The sequence below is a fragment of the Aphanomyces astaci genome (genome assembly GCF_000520075.1).
Source record: "Aphanomyces astaci strain APO3 unplaced genomic scaffold supercont1.5, whole genome shotgun sequence".
NCBI lineage: Eukaryota > Oomycota > Saprolegniomycetes > Saprolegniales > Verrucalvaceae > Aphanomyces > Aphanomyces astaci.
In genome coordinates, this window is record NW_009798268.1 from 41,554 (window position 1) to 58,715 (window position 17,162).

The window sequence follows — 17,162 nt, forward strand, 5'->3', positions numbered from 1 at the left end:
TAATAAACGGCATGATTTACTTCATTTAATGAAGTGGAGTATGATTGGTTGGATGCTTTCCGGACTTTCGGATAATTTCAAAAGTGCCTTCTCGGATCTTTTGGGCACCAAGATGGAGCTCCACGTGAGCAGGACGGTCGAGGCACTCGTGGCGGCCACATACCTGGCTAACACCGATCAAGTCGTTGCTCTCACACAGACGCACCTACAGCGGTCCCAATGCGCATCAGAGAATGCTGCATGGACGTCGATGGAATTGCCCGATAGACCAAGAAACGTCACTTGGAACGCGCTAAAGGACGTGGCAGTGTGGAGCAATGCGTCACAGACCGCGTGCTACGTCGTCGACGCCAGAACTCTAGAGCAATTCCATATTCAGCTCCCTGACACGACCTCTCACATGGAATGCGTAGCCGTGAGTAGACGAGCGTCCCACGTCGTGTTCGAGTCCCTGCACCACCTCCACGTGTGGCGAAGGCGCATGCAAACCACAGACGGCACATGGTTAACTTTGCATCTTCCTCTGCAGAATCCGTCTGCTCGACCTTGGCACGCCATCTCCCAGTCACGGACACTGGGCTCCCTCCTTCTCGTTGGATCTGTCATCACGCGGCCCAGTGACGATGGCAACGTCAACCTAATATGCACAACCGACTACTTCGACCTGGACGACGTGACTTGCCGTGTGGTCGCGGCCAAGGCTACTTCCATCTCTCTTGAGCATGGCTCTGTGGTCCTGGACGTATGTTTCCAAGCTTCAAGGCATGCGCTGGCCATCCACACGTCCACCTTCGTGGTCACGTTGGATTTGCATTCCCAAACACATTCGACGCAAGCTGCCGATGCCGTCACCTCGTGCACCTGGGGCGACCGTGGCCTGTATCTCAGCTACCCTGACGGTACGTTTTCCTTCTTGCATGCCAATCCCCATGCAACAAAACCTATAGGCCGTCTCCAACTCATTGGTGGACCCTCCATGCTCCTCAAGGCGCCGTTAACGCCATCACAGAAACTTGCGTGTTTCTCTGAAAACCTTCTCGTGTACGACCAACAGACCTTGCACGTGTACCAACTCTCGACGCCACCACCACCGTCAACCATCGCGCATGCTGCTGCAGCTTCAGCACCCCTCCACACCTCCTCCCAACCCACAATTAGCTCTATGCATCCGTTTCTACGACTGCACTCGCCCCTACCATCCCTTGTGCCCCTGATCAACCAGTTTGTCCGTCAGAGTCCCACCGACACCCCGCCTGCCCAATGGCTAACAGCTTTTGTCCATCTGGCCAAGATCGTCTGCGTCTCCCACCGAGAAGACCTCCTGCCAAAACTCACAGCGCTGGCCATGCATGGGCTGCACCTGTCGTGGCCTCACTCGATGCGCCAGCTGCTCGGGTTGCTCCTCCGCCACCTCCAGCCCCTCTCGCCCGCCACCGTCGACACGTTCGCCGCTCTTTTGAAAGAAACACCGTCGCAGACACCCACGACAAAGCCAATGTCATCGCTCATGTCCCTTCGGTACTGCACCGCCATCGACTCGATGCGGCATGCCCAGGCATCCCCTCTCCCCTTCGCCCACCCTCCTTGGGCCCCGACCTTGGCCTCATATTACCACCATACATTTGCTGCCTCGCCCCATGAACTCTCGTCGTGGGTTCCGATTCTGTACGACATGCGCAAAGTGTTTTACCTTGTAGACAAAGCGCTACTTCGACGCGACCCCCAAGACCTGCGATACCTTCGCCTTGTGGCTGTCGTCATGACATGTCACTTTGTAAAGCTCACACCGCTCGTGCCCTCGCTTCCGTATGCAGTCGGCGGCAACAACAGTCCTCCGTTGATGGCGCTCACCATGTGGGAGACAGGAAGCAGCAGTCGCCCCCATGACCCCCAATGGTCGCTCTCAACCGCCATCGTATTGGCCATGGCCTCCGACTCGGTTCCGTTTCTCCTTGCATTGTGCCTCCAATTCTCGACTTCGCACACGGACGAGTTTGTGTCGACCGTGTGCCGCCAACAGCCCACCCACAACGTCCCCCTTGTCGTGCGCTGTCTCATGCGGCAACTCCGTCGCATGTACGCGTCCATGCCGTTGCTTCCGTATCATCCCCGCCGCAAGCACTTTGATAACAGACAGAGTTTGAACGATGTTCCTAATTGCACTGGCTCCAAATGTCCACCACCATCGACCTCGACGACACCCACGGGGCTCTGCATGTCGCAAATCTACCGGCTATACACGATGACGCAACCATCCATCCCGTTAGACCTTGTCGCATCCTCTTCTAATGACGAAATGATCGCGGCGCAGTTTGCAGTCGACACCCTCCGCCGCATCAAGAGGTTCCTGCTCATCCTTCTCCCTTCCCCGTCGGTGATGTCCAGTCTTGGCTCGGTTCCGCCATCCGTCGGGCAACTCGAACTCGCCCATCGAGTTGACCCCCACTGCATCTGGCCATTCCTTGATCATCCGTCCACCGCCACCTCGTCACAATCCAGTCCGCTTCTGGCCGCGTTCGCCGCGACCGCGTGGGCCTGTATCGTCCGGGAGCTGGCCGCTCAAAACCACCTCCATCCTCGTCCCCGGCACGGCTGCTGGCACCTCGCGCGCCTCTCGTCCGCGGCGGTGTTTCGCAAGTCGGACGTTGAAATTCGCACCGCCCAGCTGCAGCACTTGGCCGCGTCCGTGCGCGACTGTCCCGGCGAGGTCGTGGACGCGCTCGCGTTTGTGCTGTCGGTCGGGACCAAGGCCGTGATGGCCAAACGCACGGCGGCGCTAGTCGCCATGTGTGATCAGGCTGGTCATACAAGCCAGAGATCGGTAGAAGCCGTTCGGGCGTGGATGGCCGACCGCCGCGGCCATGCGACAGCGTGGGATCCATGGTTTTGGGCGTTTTGCACGGCCTTGACCGACCTCGAGACGGTTCCAGTGCAACGGTGTCGCACCATCCACACAACAATACACGAAGAAGAAGTAGCAAAAGATAGAGGGGCGACCGATGTCAGTGATGCCGCCGCGCGGACGAGCTCGCTGCTGGCACCATCATCCAAGGCGGCGCCGTCCAGGCAACCCCCGTTGCAACTCATGCAAGCGCGGCGGTCGTTGTCCGATTCCAGCATGAAACAGCAGACGTCGGCGTCGTCGTCAGTGGCCAATGTGCTCAAGTTGTTGCAACTACAGAAAGCCAAACATGTCACGGCCTCGTCAGCTGTTGACACCTGGAGCCACGAGACATCAGTAAAGCCATCAACCCCCCCGCGGATGCCCGCCCCTGTCCGACGAGGAGCCGTCCAGCCGCTTGTATTTGAAGACGTCAGTCCACCCCCACTAGTGGCCCTCAAGCTCTTGCGCAAGTGCCACAGCAGCGTTGAGAATCCGACTTGTCGGGTGTCATTGCGGCCCCGCGACTTTTTCAGCGCCGCGCCTTCGTCGTCCGGTTTCGTAACCGATCCGAATGGCGTGACCGACATCGCGGCGCGCGGCACGCAAACCACACCTCCACCACTCGAAGTCGTGAATGGCGAACCATGTCGCATGGCACTGCCCGTCGAGAGTGGCCCCAGTACCAACACTCTTGATTCGACTGCCGAGGCTATATCGTCAGGAGCACCGAAAGTGTCGGTCACGAGCACGGCCACCATGACGACTCGAACCACAGACAACGCATCGCAGACTTCCGCCCAAGGTGTCAGTTACTCCTCGGAAGGGAGGATGCAGGGGCAACCAAACACGAGGAACGTGGCTCCCAACTTTCCAGTGTACGTGGCCATCCAACCTGGGCCACACTCGGAGCGGGGGCATGGGGGGTACTTGCATGTAGCCGACTTGGATTTGAGTCGGTCCGACGCATCATCGTCCGCCGCGATCGTGTATCGAACTCGTCTGGAAACACGAGAAGATAAGGAGACTGATGGTGGTGATGGGATAGCAGCATCCACGTTGTTCCACCACAACCAAACAATCGTCGAGAACTCCAACGAAGCAAGTCACGACGCGGACCCGTTGTTGGAAGCGTACGAGAATGTGGGGGCCGATGATGCTGAAGGGGGCGTTCGAACTGATGGAACAGAGGAGCACCGAGAGGTCGGTAGTACGAGGCATGTGGTTGCTGGGGGTCGAGTGACGTCAATGAAGGAGCAAATGCAAACCATGCGTCAACGCCTGCAACACATTGAATCATTGGCGGATATGATCGACTCGGAGTTTGCACACTCCCACGAGGTACATACGTACATACTACCAGTTGATGATGATGTAGTAGTACTAGTTAGTATGGTTAGTTGATCGTAGGTTATGTGTAGTTGATTACGCAGATGGAGGACCGAAGGCGGGGCCTCAGTGGGTTACTAGATCGAGGGTTTGCCTCGCAATTGCAACGTCTAGACGACGCCACGGCGACGATGCAGCACTCGCTAGAGGTGGCCAAGTAGGTGGATATATGTTGTTTACCATCTACCTATGTAAGTAGCTTTGAAAGTGACAAATGTAGGGGCAATCTAGTAGAGTCCGCCGCGGCTAAGCCTACGAGTGTGTTGGCAAAGAAGGCGGCCGATGGGATGGCAAATGCCAAGTACGTTGTGTTCGTTGTATTACTAGTACTGCTAGTAGTAGTACTACTACTACTAGTATGCCGCGTCCATGCAGTGCAGTGTTGCCATATAAATTGGGGAGTGCGTAGGCAACTCTTGCGGCAGCTGGAATCGACGTTGGCCCTGCCAGGATTGACGGATAACATTTGACGACCACCGTCGAATAACATTAGGTGGCTTTGGCACGAAGCAGGGGGGCGAGGGTGGCGTGCCACGCTCGGTTTAGCGTGGACCTAAAACGTAGTTTAACGTCAAAGGATAACGATGTTGTAACAAAAGGAGACCAACCACTGCTTCCAGTCGTCCCGTGGGCAAAACTCTAGTATATGCGCCAACGAAGCCGGCGACAGTGTGCGCCAGGATAGCGCTACAACGGCAGATTGTAAATCATACAGTTTGGACCACACAAACCAGCAAGTTCTGCAGCCACGACGTCGACTTCCCGGCCAACACGGTCTGCCTCGGTGGTTTCCATGGCATGCAGGTCCGCTTCTTGTTGCAATTGTTGCTGGAGTTCCTATGGCCATGAGGACGATTGGTGAAGCTTGATGGATGACGAATCGGGCATAATACCTCTAGCTGTCGCTCGATGGCGTCGATGGCCGCGGCGCGCTTGGTGCATTGCAGTCGCAAGTTGTCGTACGATTCATTGAGAACTCTGTGTTTGGCCTGTCGGGTGCGCAGCTCCCCCTCTAGCAATGACCGACCGGAGACGCCAGTGGGTGGTGACGACGTCTGGGCGAGTCCGACGTGGTAGCTCAGCTCTTTGCTGTTGATCCAAGAGTATTCGTTGTCCCAAACCAGCACGACTGTGCCTGGGCCTGGAACCTTGTGGCAGCCGCGGATGGTGCTCTCGTGCGACGCGCATCGAGTGGGATGCACCATGTACTCCTCCGACGTTGTTCCTGCAAACGTAATGGAGAAATTGATGTCCATATCCTTCGTGTTGAACGTGTACGACAGCTCCGACCCGGCATGCTCCACGCGCACAGGCAACTCAAACTTGCCCGCGGCAGCCACCACCGCATGACTGCTGTGCCACGTGAGCATCTGTGGCGCCGACATCGTACGCGGCCGCGCAGGGGTGTCGATCTGCTTGAGTAGGAGTGTCCATTTCTGTCGTCTCTCTATTTCCTCGGCCGTTTCCACAGTCCGCTTGAGTTCCAGCCGCTTCTGGCGCTGCTCCTTGGCTCGTCGTGTCATGGTTTTGTGATGCGCTTCTGTGGTGACTTCTCTTCTTTATCCGGATCCGGAGATGTACCCAATGGTACAGTACTGACCGGAAAAAGGACATGCATGAATCACGAATGCAAAGTTGCCGCGAGTCATTGGCGACCTCTCGCGACCATGGAAGAGAGGTCGTTGGCCGGCAGGCGTATGCGGCACCAGTTTAGCTCACCCGTTGCGAGCTTCCATTACAGTTGCGCACGATTAGGCCATAACATAGGTATACCCGCCCTGGCAATGTATAAGTACATCGCTGTCTCAAAGCGCAACTTGCCGGATTCAATAGAATCACATGATTATTGGGATCTTCTGCTTGCTGGATGGAAAACCCAAACGGATGCGTACGCCACTCCCTCTTCAGACACCAAAACTCGCATGCAACCAAGTGGATCGCGGAGCATAATCGATGTTACTAGAAGCTGTAGCATGATGCTTTGATATGGTCACTGATCGGGACTTCTGGCCCACAAGAACGAGTTTCATGGTATCCGGATATGTGACATCCGGATACCCCATTTACAGTGGAGAGCTGGTCACCACAATTTGACAGAGAGAATCATGGACGCAGCCACGTTGGAAGCTGCGATTGTGGCCAAGGGCAATGAAATCCGAGAGCTGAAGGCAGCAAAGGCGGACGTGACGGCGCAAGTCGCTGATCTGAAGAAGCTCAAGGCGGACTACAAGTTAGCCGCGGGCCATGAATTTGGCGCCTCGGCGGCGGCCGCCGCCCCCAAGGAAAAACAGTTGACGAAGAAGGAATTGCGCATTTTGGAAAAGCAAAAGGCCGCGGTTCGTTATATGCACACATATGGCGTTCGTACTCTCGTCCCTTGATTGACATTCCTTCGTAGGAAGCGGCGGCAGCCATCAAGACGGACTCGGCGGATCCTTCCAAGTTTGGCGATGCGCCGCTGATCCAGTCCCGGGAACTGCCCACCAAGACGTTTGTCGAGTACGCCATATGGATCGATGCTGTTGAATGCACACGACAATCATCACCATCCATGCTCACATCCTCATGTATCTAGTGTCGCGAACATCGACAAGTCGTTGGCGGGCCAGTCGTTCTGGGTGCGCGGGTACTTGCAGAACTGCCGCGCCAAGCCGAAAATCGCGTTTTTGATTGTGCGTCAAGGCGCGTTTACGATCCAAGCCGTCGTCACCGAAGTACGTCCGTCATCCCCTTCCTTTCTCCATGGATCCACACCATCTGACGCTGCATGCAACCAGAGCGCCGACGTGTCCAAGGCTCTGATCAAGTACGCGTCCGACATCCCCCGCGAGTCGGTCGTCGACGTGTTCGTGACCGTGATCGTTCCCGTGAACCCCATCACCGGCACGACCCAGCACGACGCCGAGCTGTCCGTGGCCAAGATCTTCACCATCAGCAAGGCGCTTCCGGTGCTGCCGCTGCAGGTCGAGGACGCCTCCCGGTCCGACACGCTCGTGTTTGCCGAAGGCTCCGACTACGTCGAAGTGGGCTTGGACACGCGCTTGGACAACCGGTAGGCCATTCTGCTCCCGTTCTGCTCCCGTTCTGATCCCGTTCCGCTCCCGTTCTGCTCCCTCTCCCTTGATCCTCATCCTGTTGTCTTTTTCGTAGCGTGCTGGACCTGCGCACACCGGCCAACCAAGCCATCATGCGCATCCAGTCGGGGGTCGGCCAGCTCTTCCGCGAGTTCCTCTACAGCAAGGGCTTTGTGGAGATCCACACGCCCAAGCTGCTCGGGGGCGCCAGCGAAGGCGGCGCCAACTGCTTCTCGTACGACCCAACGATATATATTTATTGTCCTTTTATCCCCAAATTTGGACGAAATTTGTGCTGATATTCGCCCCAAATCTATCGATCGTTTCTTTGCACGACCTGCTGTTGGCCTGTGGTGGTAGTAGTACTCACACTAATTTCAGACTCATTGATTGGATTTCGTACAATCTGATTGGCTAATTATACCCTTCACATTTCATGTTTCGAAGAAACCCAATCAATATTGTCGATTTGATACAAATTTTGGGGGTGCAATCGAATCCCGCCGACCGAACCGATATACAATCGATCTGATTGGTTGAATTTCATTTAGAAAGTTTTGATTGGTTAATACTTTTGAGCTCATCTGAAGTAGCCAATCAAATCGATTTAAATTCCAACGAGAAACCACGCCACAGCACAATGAAATTTCACTCATACAATATATATATACATATATATTTCATGGATTTGGATGGGGGTAGGTTTGGGTACTTTGGCGAGTCGGCCGTGCTGGCGCAGTCGCCGCAGCTACACAAGCAGATGGCGTGCGCATGTGCCGGCCTCGAGAAGGTGTTTGAGATCGGACCGGTCTTCCGCGCCGAGAACTCGCTCACGGCGCGCCATTTGTGTGAGTTTACGGGGCTCGACTTGGAAATGGCCATCAAGGAGCACTACTCCGAGGTACAATGGGATGGATAGGTTGGTTGCTCACAATCGATCCCAACGAACTTGTAGTGCCTGGACGTGTTTTCGGACCTGTTCATTTACGTGTTTGACAATTTGAACTCGAGGTTCAAGCGCGAACTCGACATCATCAACGAGCAGGTACGACAATCACATGTGACACCGTTCGATATGAGACACCGTTCAATATGAGACTGGTCGTAGCATCCGTTTGAACCACTCAAGTACCGCAACCCGACGCTCGTGCTCAAGTTTGACGAGGCGGTGGCCATGCTGCAAGAGGCGGGGATCGACCAGGACCTGCTCGAAGACTTGAGGTACCTCCCAACCATCCATTTTCATCCAATCAAACGTCTCGATCGATATTTCACACCCTTGAATATATATATATATGAACGGGAATTTTCATATAGTACGCCCAACGAAAAGGCCCTCGGTGCCCTTGTCAAGGCCAAATATGACACGGATTTTTACTTTTTGGACAAGTTTCCGCTGTCCGTGCGCCCGTTCTACACGATGCCCGACCCCACCGACGAAGTACATGAGCCGCATACATTCCCATTGAGAATGATGGTCAACCCTGATATATATGTGGTGGTGGTGTAGCGATGGAGTAACTCGTACGACTTTATGATCCGAGGCCAGGAGATCCTCAGCGGCGCCCAGCGCGTGCATGACCCCGCGCTCCTCGTGAAGCGCATGGAGTCGCTCGGCGTGCCGGAAACCGAACTGCAGACGTATGTGGACGCGTTCAAGTTTGGCGCGTTGCCGCATGCCGGCGGCGGCGTCGGCCTCGAGCGGGTGGTGATGCTCTTCCTCGGCCTCGGCAACATCCGCAAGGCGTCCATGTTTCCCCGCGACCCCGTACGTCCCTATCCATCCATCCACGTCTCTCTCTCTTGTCATCTGAGGTTGTTTTTTTGCAGAAACGCTTGCGTCCGTAAGCTGTGATTGCCGCCACAACTGACCGACCGGCCAGGCTGTAGGACCAAGTGCTTGAATATACTGCCTCCGTTGTATAGCCCATTTGCAAATATTTGCAGATAATCACAACATTGCCCATTTGCAAATATTTTCAAATAATCACAACTTCACATTGCCCATTTGCAAATATTTTCAAATATTTGCAGTTTCTTGAAGCCGTTTGAAAAGACGGATGCTGATTGGTGGATTCTGCGACCGCATACATTCCGAACTCATTTGATCTTTGGACGTTTGGCATTATGATGCTGAGTGACGCCGTGCCGCCGTCGATGCTGTCGCCGACGTCGTCGAGCAATGACTCGATCGACGACGATATTGTCGACGTGGGAGACGGCGTGGAGTTGGCTCCCGTGCACGACGATGTCCGCGATGATATCATCTGCGCCATCTTCAATCTCCCCAACTCGACCATCTTCTACCAAGGTAAGGTCTTGCCGTCTAGACCACGCAGTGAACCTCTAGTGCATAGACTTTTCGTGCGCGCTGGTGTCGACCATCGTCTACCACGGTCGCATGTATCCCGCCGGTGACCAAATGTGCTTTTACTCCAACTTGTTTGGCAAAGAGACCAAACTGCTTATCCCTTACGCGACCATCTCGGACGTGAGCAAGACCAGCAGCATGTTCTCCCACGGGTTGCGTATCCATACCGTGTCGCAAAAGGAGTACTCGTTCTCTTCCTTTTGGGGAAACAACAGGTACCCCATCAGTACTACCTAATTCCATGACCAACCGCATGCTCCAAGCAGGGACCACTGCGCCGCCATCATTGTCGCTTTGCGGCAGAAGTCTCTTGGTGTGGCGTCTCCACTCTTGTCGTTCGCTCCGTCGCCGCCTCCGGTCTCGGCCACCGCCGCTCCCTCGCCCCCAGTGGACAATGCGCCAGCTCCACCAGCATCTGCTTCGGCCGACCAGCCGCCTCCATCGTCAAGCAACTCAGTTGCCACGTCGCCGCTAACTCCAGACGAGCACCAGCATCCATTCATGGACGTAGCGCACGACACGTTTGCCATCTCGAGCGACGAATTTGTCGACTTGTTCCTTTCCGAGCGGGCGATTTATGGCATCGCCGAGGCCAACCGCCGCCGCGGCGCCACGGACATTGTGTGCGGAGAATGGACGCCAGATCAAGATGGAAGGGGTACGTGGATCTCTCAGAGATAACGTCATTCTCCTGACAAGTGGATTCCCATATCCCATGCACTATTATGACCTATCATCAATGTCATTCTCGATGGTTTCTGTGATGACGTTATTGCTGCAATTGGTAGTGTACACCCGCTCTGTCACATTTACACAGCCTGTGGACGCCCCCATTGGCCCAAAGAGCTCTCGAGTGGACGTGGTGCGTAAGGATATATATTTATATGTTTCACATTGATGTTGGTACTACTAGATTGGCAGTTGAATAGTCATATATATATATGTTAGAGGCAATCTCGATACCACGTGAACGACACGACAATGCACGTGGACACGACCACGAAGCTGCACGACATTCCGTACGGCGACTGCTTCAAAGTGGACGACCGCATGATCATGTCATGGTCGACGCCGTCGTCGTGCGACGTCGTGATGCAGCTGCGCGTGGTGTTTGTCAAGTCGACACTGTGGCGTAGTCTGATCGAGTCCCGCGCCAAAGCCGAGTGCAAGCAGAAGAGCGTCGAGTGGCTCGAACTGGCCAAAGCCGCCGTCTCCCCCGCCGGATTGCCAGCTTTTCCCGCGTCTCTGGACTCCGTCTCCACTGTAGGAGCTTCTATCACCCATATACAGCCATCACCCTCGGTTGAACGGCATGCATGGGTAGGACGAGGTGGCGTCTCCCCGCACCCACAAGCGAGTCCGAGCAGCGTCTGCCACGACATCCCCTTTCGCCAAGGACACTCGCCAACGTCTTCCCGCGGCGGAAGCGACTGGCGTGGCCGCCCTGGAGCCGCTCAAACCGACGCGCCATCGACCGACTGGCGGACGACGGCGGCGGCTCGCGTCCATCGGTACCAATTGCTGTGCTTGCATGGCACGTCTTGAAATGCTGAATGGACACTGACTTGTTGTAGTGATTCCGTGGGCCGTGATTGGGCTGCTGGTCTTGTACATCCGGCATATCCACTCGGAATTGGTTGACATCCACGAGACGCTGCGGCACGTCGAGAAGCACCTCCACTTGCTCGCTCCTTCCCCCCCCTTGACGACGACCCCCCAGTGTCCCGTCGTGCCCCCCCCCATGGATTGATCACGTTAATATAAATTGTATTCATTTTGGATATGATTGTCAACGAGCTACTACAACTACTACCCCCGTTGCAGCCGGTCGGACCGGCGCTTCATGGCGAGGTGCAAGTCACCCATCGCTCGATCCAGCGCCAGTTGGACACTGGCGCGGCCGTCGGGCGTTGGCTGCGTCGTCGACTCGAACGCGAGTTCAGTTTGCATGGCTGACAGAACTGCTTGAATCAACTGGATGTGGGTCGGATGCAGAGGATTCTCGAGGGCAAAGATGTCGTGGGGGGTTAGTTCCGAATGAACCTGACGGAGCTGGCACTCCAACATACCCGCGTTCGGTGCCGACACGGTGACTGCGGCCATGCCGGCTTTGATCGCGTGGATGGTGAGGCCCAACTACAGCCAGCAGTCACACGATCAGAGGCCAAGTGGGACGGAATAAGGTGAAGTGTTGATAGATTCATACATTACCTTGGCAGCTCGAGGGGGCAGCCACTGGTCCAACTGGCACGACCTTGTCACCAGCAACAACTCGCACGAGGCTAGGACGTTCCAATATAAACACCCCATGGATATATAATACCAATCTAGAAACGTGACGAATACCGAGATGGGGGGCGCGGACACACGGCAACGTGAGGATGTCTGCGATATCAACGCGGACGCGTCCTCCGTCAAACAGCAGGCAGTCGGGTTGGCCCCCCCATGTCCCCAGCACATGCAAATCGACGTGGGGGCGCCGGTGGAGGCCCGGGGCGAGCGCCACGTGGCACTTGAACGCGTGCCGGGCATGCGGACCCAGCAAGGCCAACACATCGCTGCCCCCCATCGTCGTCGTCGTCGTCGCGGCAAGTTCTGAGTTGGAACCCGCCAGCAGCACCGAGACGTTTTCTAACAGTGTGCTAGTAGCTAGCAATCAGTTTTGCGCGGATAGCAGGCTACTACTACTAGTAATACTACTACTAGTAGTAGTAGTGGTGGACGCACGTACGTGGAGGCGTTGCGTACGGTGACGACCAAATGCAGTGTCGAGTTGGATGGCGAGTGCTGGACACTTCCAGGGACGACGGACTCCAACACCATCGGATGCACGAGAAGAGGAGGAACCTGTGGCTTGTGTTGGGGGATGGAAGAGTCCAATGGGTGGACGAGTGGTAGCAACGTGGGGAGTCTAGGGGTTTCGTGATCGATGACGTGGTCTGGTACTGTGTGGCGACTGTTGTGTGCAAGCCAGAGCAGTCGGCACTGGTGTTCCAGCATACTTAACACGTTCATCTTGACGTTGAGCTAGCCACACAGTCGTTAGAGACTCTGTTGTGGTGATTCGAGTAGTAGTAGTAGTAGTAGTAGTAGGGTTGGTAGTAGTACTACCATGGCCTGGTGACCCGCGACTGTGGCGTGCGCTTCGTTGGCCCGCAGCGCCAACGCCGTTTGAATCGTGTTCAACTATCATTTTTGAACCCGTTGAGACAAAACAAAAAGACCAAAGTGGAACGAGTAGGTAGGTGCATACTAGTAGGTACTAGTAGTACGTACGTACCTTGTCGGCTTGGGCGGGCGCCGCCAGTTTGTTAACCAGCACTTGAATCGAGTTGTCGTCGGCGTGCGCCGTCTTCCGCCTAGATTTCTTGCTCCCTACGATTGATGGTCCCTCGTCAGCAGCCATGATGGCCAAACGGTGTCACAAGAGAGTAATCTATAGGCTATTGTCATCCAGGATAAACAAAGAAATGGAGTCACTTATTGTACGGTGTTGAGTGATGCCGCCGCCATTGGCCGCCGACGCCTGAACGACCGTCGACATGACGTCCGTGAGGACCCACCGCCGTTCGTCCTCTGGCTTGTGAGTCACGAGCAGGACTTGGTCCCCTCCGTCGCATGCAAAGTCGTTGAGAATGGCGCCGTGAACGTTGGAAAAATCTACAAGTGAGTTGCCACACGATGATGGTACACATATGTAGACACTTCAAACGTACGTTGAACGATGGACAGGGTGGAGTGCGACGCTGTGACCAGGAGCACCGCGTGGTTGCTGCATGTGACAACGTACACGTCCGAGTGGTTGTTGGGGGTATGCTCGATCGCAGCATCGAGATTCACATTGGCGTGTTGTCTAGGCCATATATAGTGATTATAAAGCCATCATCAACGGCTTGCATGATTGTAAAGTGTGGGGCGCATACATGTGCAGAGGAGTGCCAGGTAGGAGCAACGTTGCCACCACGCACTCGTGTACGAGTTCAACGAGGGATGGCGCGGTGGTGCCAAGGAGGAGGCGATGGGAGGGCGAAGACGGCTCGGCCTGATCGACGTACACGCACGAGATGGCCAAATGCGATGGCAAGTACCGTTTCGGAGGCGACGGCGGGCTTGGTGGAACAGGCGGCGATGGCCGTTTCGAAGGGAGGTGGCGAGGTGGTGCTGACATGGGAGGTCGAGGTAGGGGTACTGTGTCCCAATGATGGGTGGTGGCCCTACAACAACAATGCATGGAGAGATTGTCCTGAAGTGATAGATATTACTCGTTTTCTGTGGAATGGACGAGAAGATGCAAGTCCAGGCTGGTGGAGGGAGTAGTAGTCGGGTCCACCGCGGCATTCGCAATCAAGTGCGCGGATTGAAATGCATAGGGCTGGGGAAGGATCAAGTACAACACATGCAGTTCGTTTCTTTGGACCGTCAGCAATTGGGACTCGGATTGCGAGGGACATGCCAGCCACACATGGGGCCCGTCCATGATCTCTGCCACAACCGATGCATCGGTCCACGTCAACGGAAGGGTGTGCGTGTGGTGGCGCGTGATGATAACCTCTTCCTCGTTCACGTCTACATACAGCAATGCCACAGATGTCGCGGAGACTCTCGTGAGTACAATGAGACTGTTAAGGCCGTCAGTTTGGTCGTCAACGAACAAAGCGTTAATGAGCTCGCCACCGAGCGACACGTGCATGGGGGTCGACACCTCCGCATGCCATTCAAATCCATCACGCGTTGCATTCAAGAATGCCATTCGTGCACTCAGACAAGGCGGCGCCGCACTGGCATCTACTCTTAACGCCCACACACGGCCACGGCCAGGTTGGTTCACCAACATCATGAATGAATTTGAATTATCCGGACGATTATCCGGAATGCTCGTGTCAATTGCAAACGGCATGGCTGCAATGATGAAGCGATCGATCACACATCATCGGTCGTCCTAGCCACAGGAAGCTTGCTGTGGAAGCAAATGGCGACACCGAGGAGCACGAAGGACATGCCAATGTACGTGTCTATGGGAACAACGGCATGGGTGCGGTTAGAAGTGGCGCATATGCAATGGTCGACCCACAATAGGGATGTTTCGGTCGCTCCCCCAGAAGGCGACTTGTGATGGCCGTAAAGACGAATGTGACTACAACCATTGTGACGCCTCGCCAACGATGCATGAGTAGGGACAAGCATGAATACATGAATTGCAGATGGGGACGGCCATGGATATGTCTAGAAATGAATGATGTCAGCCAAGGCACGGCACGAATCAAGGTAGAATGGAAGGTTACCAGACGACCCGAGGAAGTACACGAACGCAATGGAACCACTTTGATTGAGCGCGAATGGAATGATAAACTACATTCATGAGATCGATATCTCATGCCTCCTTCGGTTCACGTACCTTCCAGTTGGTCAGCGTGCAGTAAAACTCATACACGTACTGTCCAAACGAGTCGCTAGTTCGCTGATACGCTGCACTGCCGCTACCTACCATGGCACATGACCCTTGTTACGCACGGAATCTCAATCTGTCGCGGACGCTACCTTGTTTGAGCAACGGGTTTGTGCATCCCCAGAGAGCTCCCACGAACATGAACGAGACCAGAGTATCTACGTAATGTGTATTCCTTCATGCCATCGTGTGTCTCATCCATATCATCGTGTCCCTACTCCACGCACCTAGCATCGCTGTCGTCGGTCACGTCGGCGTCGGCGACGTGAAATCGGACCCTGTGAAACTCAATAAACCCGTTGAGATTGCATACCACCAGGCATTATCCTATTCTCCTTCCTATTTAGGCATTATAATTAGGATTTTCCTGTGCACCACCAATTTGGTCACCATGGTCGTGCAGCCCTTCTCAATTGCTTTTTTTGCTTGAACTAAAGATGGCCCTTAACATTTCCAAGAAGCGAAAGTTCGTCGCCGACGGTGTCTTCTTCGCCGAACTCAACGAGTTGTTGCAACGCGAGTTGGCTGAAGATGGGTATGCCGGCGTCGAAGTGCGCGTGACCCCTCTCCGCACCGAAGTCATCATCCGCGCCACCAAGACGCAGGAAGTGCTCGGCGAAAAGGGCCAGCGCATCCGCGAACTGACGTCGGTCGTGCAAAAGCGTTTCAACTTTGCCGACGGCGCCGTGGAACTCTACGCCGAACGCGTGGCCAACCGCGGTTTGTGTGCGCAAGCTCAAGCCGAATCCCTCAAGTACAAGCTTTTGGGCGGCCTCGCCGTGCGCCGCGCCGCCATGGGTGTGTTGCGCTTCGTGCTCGAAGCCGGTGCCAAGGGTTGCGAAGTGATCGTGTCTGGTAAGCTGCGCGCGCAGCGTGCCAAGGCCATGAAGTTCAAGGAAGGATTCATGGTCAAGACTGGTGACGCCAACAAGGAGTACGTCGACACCGCCGTCCGCCACGTGTTGATGCGCCAAGGTGTGTTGGGCGTCAAGGTGTCCATCATGTTGCCCCATGACCCCACTGGTCGCTTGGGCCCTAAGCGCAACCTCGACGACGTGGTCACGATCTTGGAACCCAAGGAAGAAGTGTACCGCCCGTACGTGGAGCCCGTGGCCGTGGCCGTGGAACCCGTGGCTGCCCCTGCCACGTTTGCCCAATAAATGCTTCATTTATAAGGCAACTTCTAATTCAAGCAATTGAGTATACACACATCACTATTGCCTGATTACAGACAGCCTTTGACGACCTGACGATGGGAACTAGCACAGAGAAGTGTATCGCTGTCAATAGAAAGTCGGCGAATTGGTGAAGTTGTAGAATGCTCGCCATGATCGTAGTCCAATAGTAAGATCGTGGAAGTGCAGGAGCGGTAAACGAGTAGGATTAGCAATGGACAGCAACGCCTGTGTGAAGTAGTGACGTGGCCGAACGTGCAGTGGCTCTGTCTGGAAGGTACACGTTTTGAACGTACGAGTAGATGGGGTTCACGACTAGGTCGTGGTCGTTTGCGTACTTAAAGGCTTCGTCACACAATGCTCGTGCCACGCCGCGGCCGGCTCGCAGTTCGTGGGTGAAGTACAGGTCCATGTCGCCGCCGTTGATGTTGTACATGAGGCAGCCCAACATCTGAGCCGTGTTGTTTCGTCGAACCTCGCAGACAAATTGACTCTTCTCAACATCATGCCGCACTCCTCGCACCACTCGCTTCATCAGGGCTCGCATCATAGTGGTTTGTGAATTTGTTCTCGGATCTTTGTTGCCCTTCCTTCAACAACGCTTTCCTCCATTTATACGAATATTTTGACCAGGGTCCATGAAAGAAACTATCCTTCAATTTGTACTTCGAAGTAAAAGGTAAGATTGGTTCATACAAATTTATGGATAAATGAAAACTAATTCGCCTTTTTGGTTAGGTTACTGTTATAGCGTACTACTAATAGTAGAACGTACAAGTATTAATACTACGTAATAGTAAAGAAGTGCTTACTTTACGCAAGGTTA

The 17,162-nt window shown here is 54.9% G+C and overlaps 8 protein-coding genes across 14 annotated transcripts; 3 read left to right on the forward strand and 5 right to left on the reverse strand.

Annotated features, from left to right (window-relative positions):
- Positions 1-90: 90 nt before the first annotated feature.
- Positions 91-4,899, forward strand: H257_02812. 2 transcript variants are annotated; one of them, XM_009826625.1, is made up of 5 exons: positions 91-899; positions 948-4,222; positions 4,303-4,427; positions 4,479-4,571; positions 4,680-4,899. In XM_009826625.1, the coding sequence occupies exons 1-5, from the start codon at positions 113-115 to the stop codon at positions 4,738-4,740; spliced, it is 4,341 nt and encodes a 1,446-aa protein (XP_009824927.1). In that variant the 5' UTR covers positions 91-112; the 3' UTR covers positions 4,741-4,899. The 2 variants fall into 2 exon arrangements, with proteins under 2 accessions (XP_009824927.1, XP_009824928.1); XM_009826626.1 differs by having other exon boundaries at positions 4,491-4,571.
- Positions 4,554-5,802, reverse strand: H257_02813 (hypothetical protein). 3 transcript variants are annotated; one of them, XM_009826627.1, is made up of 4 exons: positions 5,164-5,802; positions 5,002-5,107; positions 4,879-4,957; positions 4,554-4,823 (listed from the first exon to the last, which is right to left on the reverse strand). In XM_009826627.1, the coding sequence occupies exons 1-4, from the start codon at positions 5,791-5,793 to the stop codon at positions 4,760-4,762; spliced, it is 879 nt and encodes a 292-aa protein (XP_009824929.1). In that variant the 5' UTR covers positions 5,794-5,802; the 3' UTR covers positions 4,554-4,759. The 3 variants fall into 3 exon arrangements, with proteins under 3 accessions (XP_009824929.1, XP_009824930.1, XP_009824931.1); XM_009826628.1 differs by having other exon boundaries at positions 5,002-5,802; XM_009826629.1 differs by having other exon boundaries at positions 4,554-5,107.
- A 543-nt stretch (positions 5,803-6,345) lies between these two features.
- On the forward strand, positions 6,346-9,351 carry H257_02814 (aspartate-tRNA(Asn) ligase). The gene is made up of 11 exons (XM_009826630.1): positions 6,346-6,606; positions 6,669-6,769; positions 6,846-6,984; positions 7,048-7,322; positions 7,421-7,579; positions 8,047-8,245; positions 8,300-8,389; positions 8,453-8,565; positions 8,662-8,785; positions 8,855-9,112; positions 9,175-9,351. The coding sequence occupies exons 1-11, from the start codon at positions 6,376-6,378 to the stop codon at positions 9,190-9,192; spliced, it is 1,707 nt and encodes a 568-aa protein (XP_009824932.1). The 5' UTR covers positions 6,346-6,375; the 3' UTR covers positions 9,193-9,351.
- Positions 9,352-9,461: 110 nt separating this feature from the next.
- On the forward strand, positions 9,462-11,498 carry H257_02815 (hypothetical protein). 3 transcript variants are annotated; one of them, XM_009826633.1, is made up of 7 exons: positions 9,462-9,655; positions 9,702-9,930; positions 9,982-10,373; positions 10,504-10,577; positions 10,664-10,978; positions 11,040-11,249; positions 11,290-11,498. In XM_009826633.1, exons 1-7 carry the CDS (start codon positions 9,472-9,474, stop codon positions 11,290-11,292), a joined length of 1,407 nt encoding a protein of 468 aa, XP_009824935.1. In that variant the 5' UTR covers positions 9,462-9,471; the 3' UTR covers positions 11,293-11,498. The 3 variants fall into 3 exon arrangements, with proteins under 3 accessions (XP_009824935.1, XP_009824933.1, XP_009824934.1); XM_009826631.1 differs by having other exon boundaries at positions 11,040-11,226; XM_009826632.1 differs by having other exon boundaries at positions 11,040-11,498.
- On the reverse strand, positions 11,473-14,465 carry H257_02816 (hypothetical protein; the record flags this gene model as incomplete). The annotated part of the gene is made up of 10 exons (XM_009826634.1): positions 11,473-11,851; positions 11,927-11,997; positions 12,062-12,357; positions 12,447-12,742; positions 12,827-12,901; positions 12,996-13,090; positions 13,205-13,375; positions 13,432-13,568; positions 13,639-13,929; positions 13,978-14,465. The coding sequence occupies 10 exons, from the start codon at positions 14,463-14,465 to the stop codon at positions 11,525-11,527; spliced, it is 2,247 nt and encodes a 748-aa protein (XP_009824936.1). The 3' UTR covers positions 11,473-11,524.
- Positions 14,466-14,534: 69 nt separating this feature from the next.
- On the reverse strand, positions 14,535-15,442 carry H257_02817. 2 transcript variants are annotated; one of them, XM_009826635.1, is made up of 7 exons: positions 15,389-15,442; positions 15,254-15,319; positions 15,111-15,196; positions 14,998-15,064; positions 14,906-14,938; positions 14,787-14,849; positions 14,535-14,727 (listed from the first exon to the last, which is right to left on the reverse strand). In XM_009826635.1, the coding sequence occupies exons 1-7, from the start codon at positions 15,393-15,395 to the stop codon at positions 14,636-14,638; spliced, it is 414 nt and encodes a 137-aa protein (XP_009824937.1). In that variant the 5' UTR covers positions 15,396-15,442; the 3' UTR covers positions 14,535-14,635. The 2 variants fall into 2 exon arrangements, with proteins under 2 accessions (XP_009824937.1, XP_009824938.1); XM_009826636.1 differs by having other exon boundaries at positions 14,787-14,938.
- A 124-nt stretch (positions 15,443-15,566) lies between these two features.
- Positions 15,567-16,372, reverse strand: H257_02818 (hypothetical protein). Its single transcript, XM_009826637.1, has one exon. The coding sequence runs from the start codon at positions 16,328-16,330 to the stop codon at positions 15,593-15,595; it is 738 nt and encodes a 245-aa protein (XP_009824939.1). The 5' UTR covers positions 16,331-16,372; the 3' UTR covers positions 15,567-15,592.
- Positions 16,373-16,520: 148 nt separating this feature from the next.
- On the reverse strand, positions 16,521-17,129 carry H257_02819 (hypothetical protein). The gene has a single exon (XM_009826638.1). It carries the CDS (start codon positions 16,884-16,886, stop codon positions 16,545-16,547), a length of 342 nt encoding a protein of 113 aa, XP_009824940.1. The 5' UTR covers positions 16,887-17,129; the 3' UTR covers positions 16,521-16,544.
- Positions 17,130-17,162: the final 33 nt, after the last annotated feature.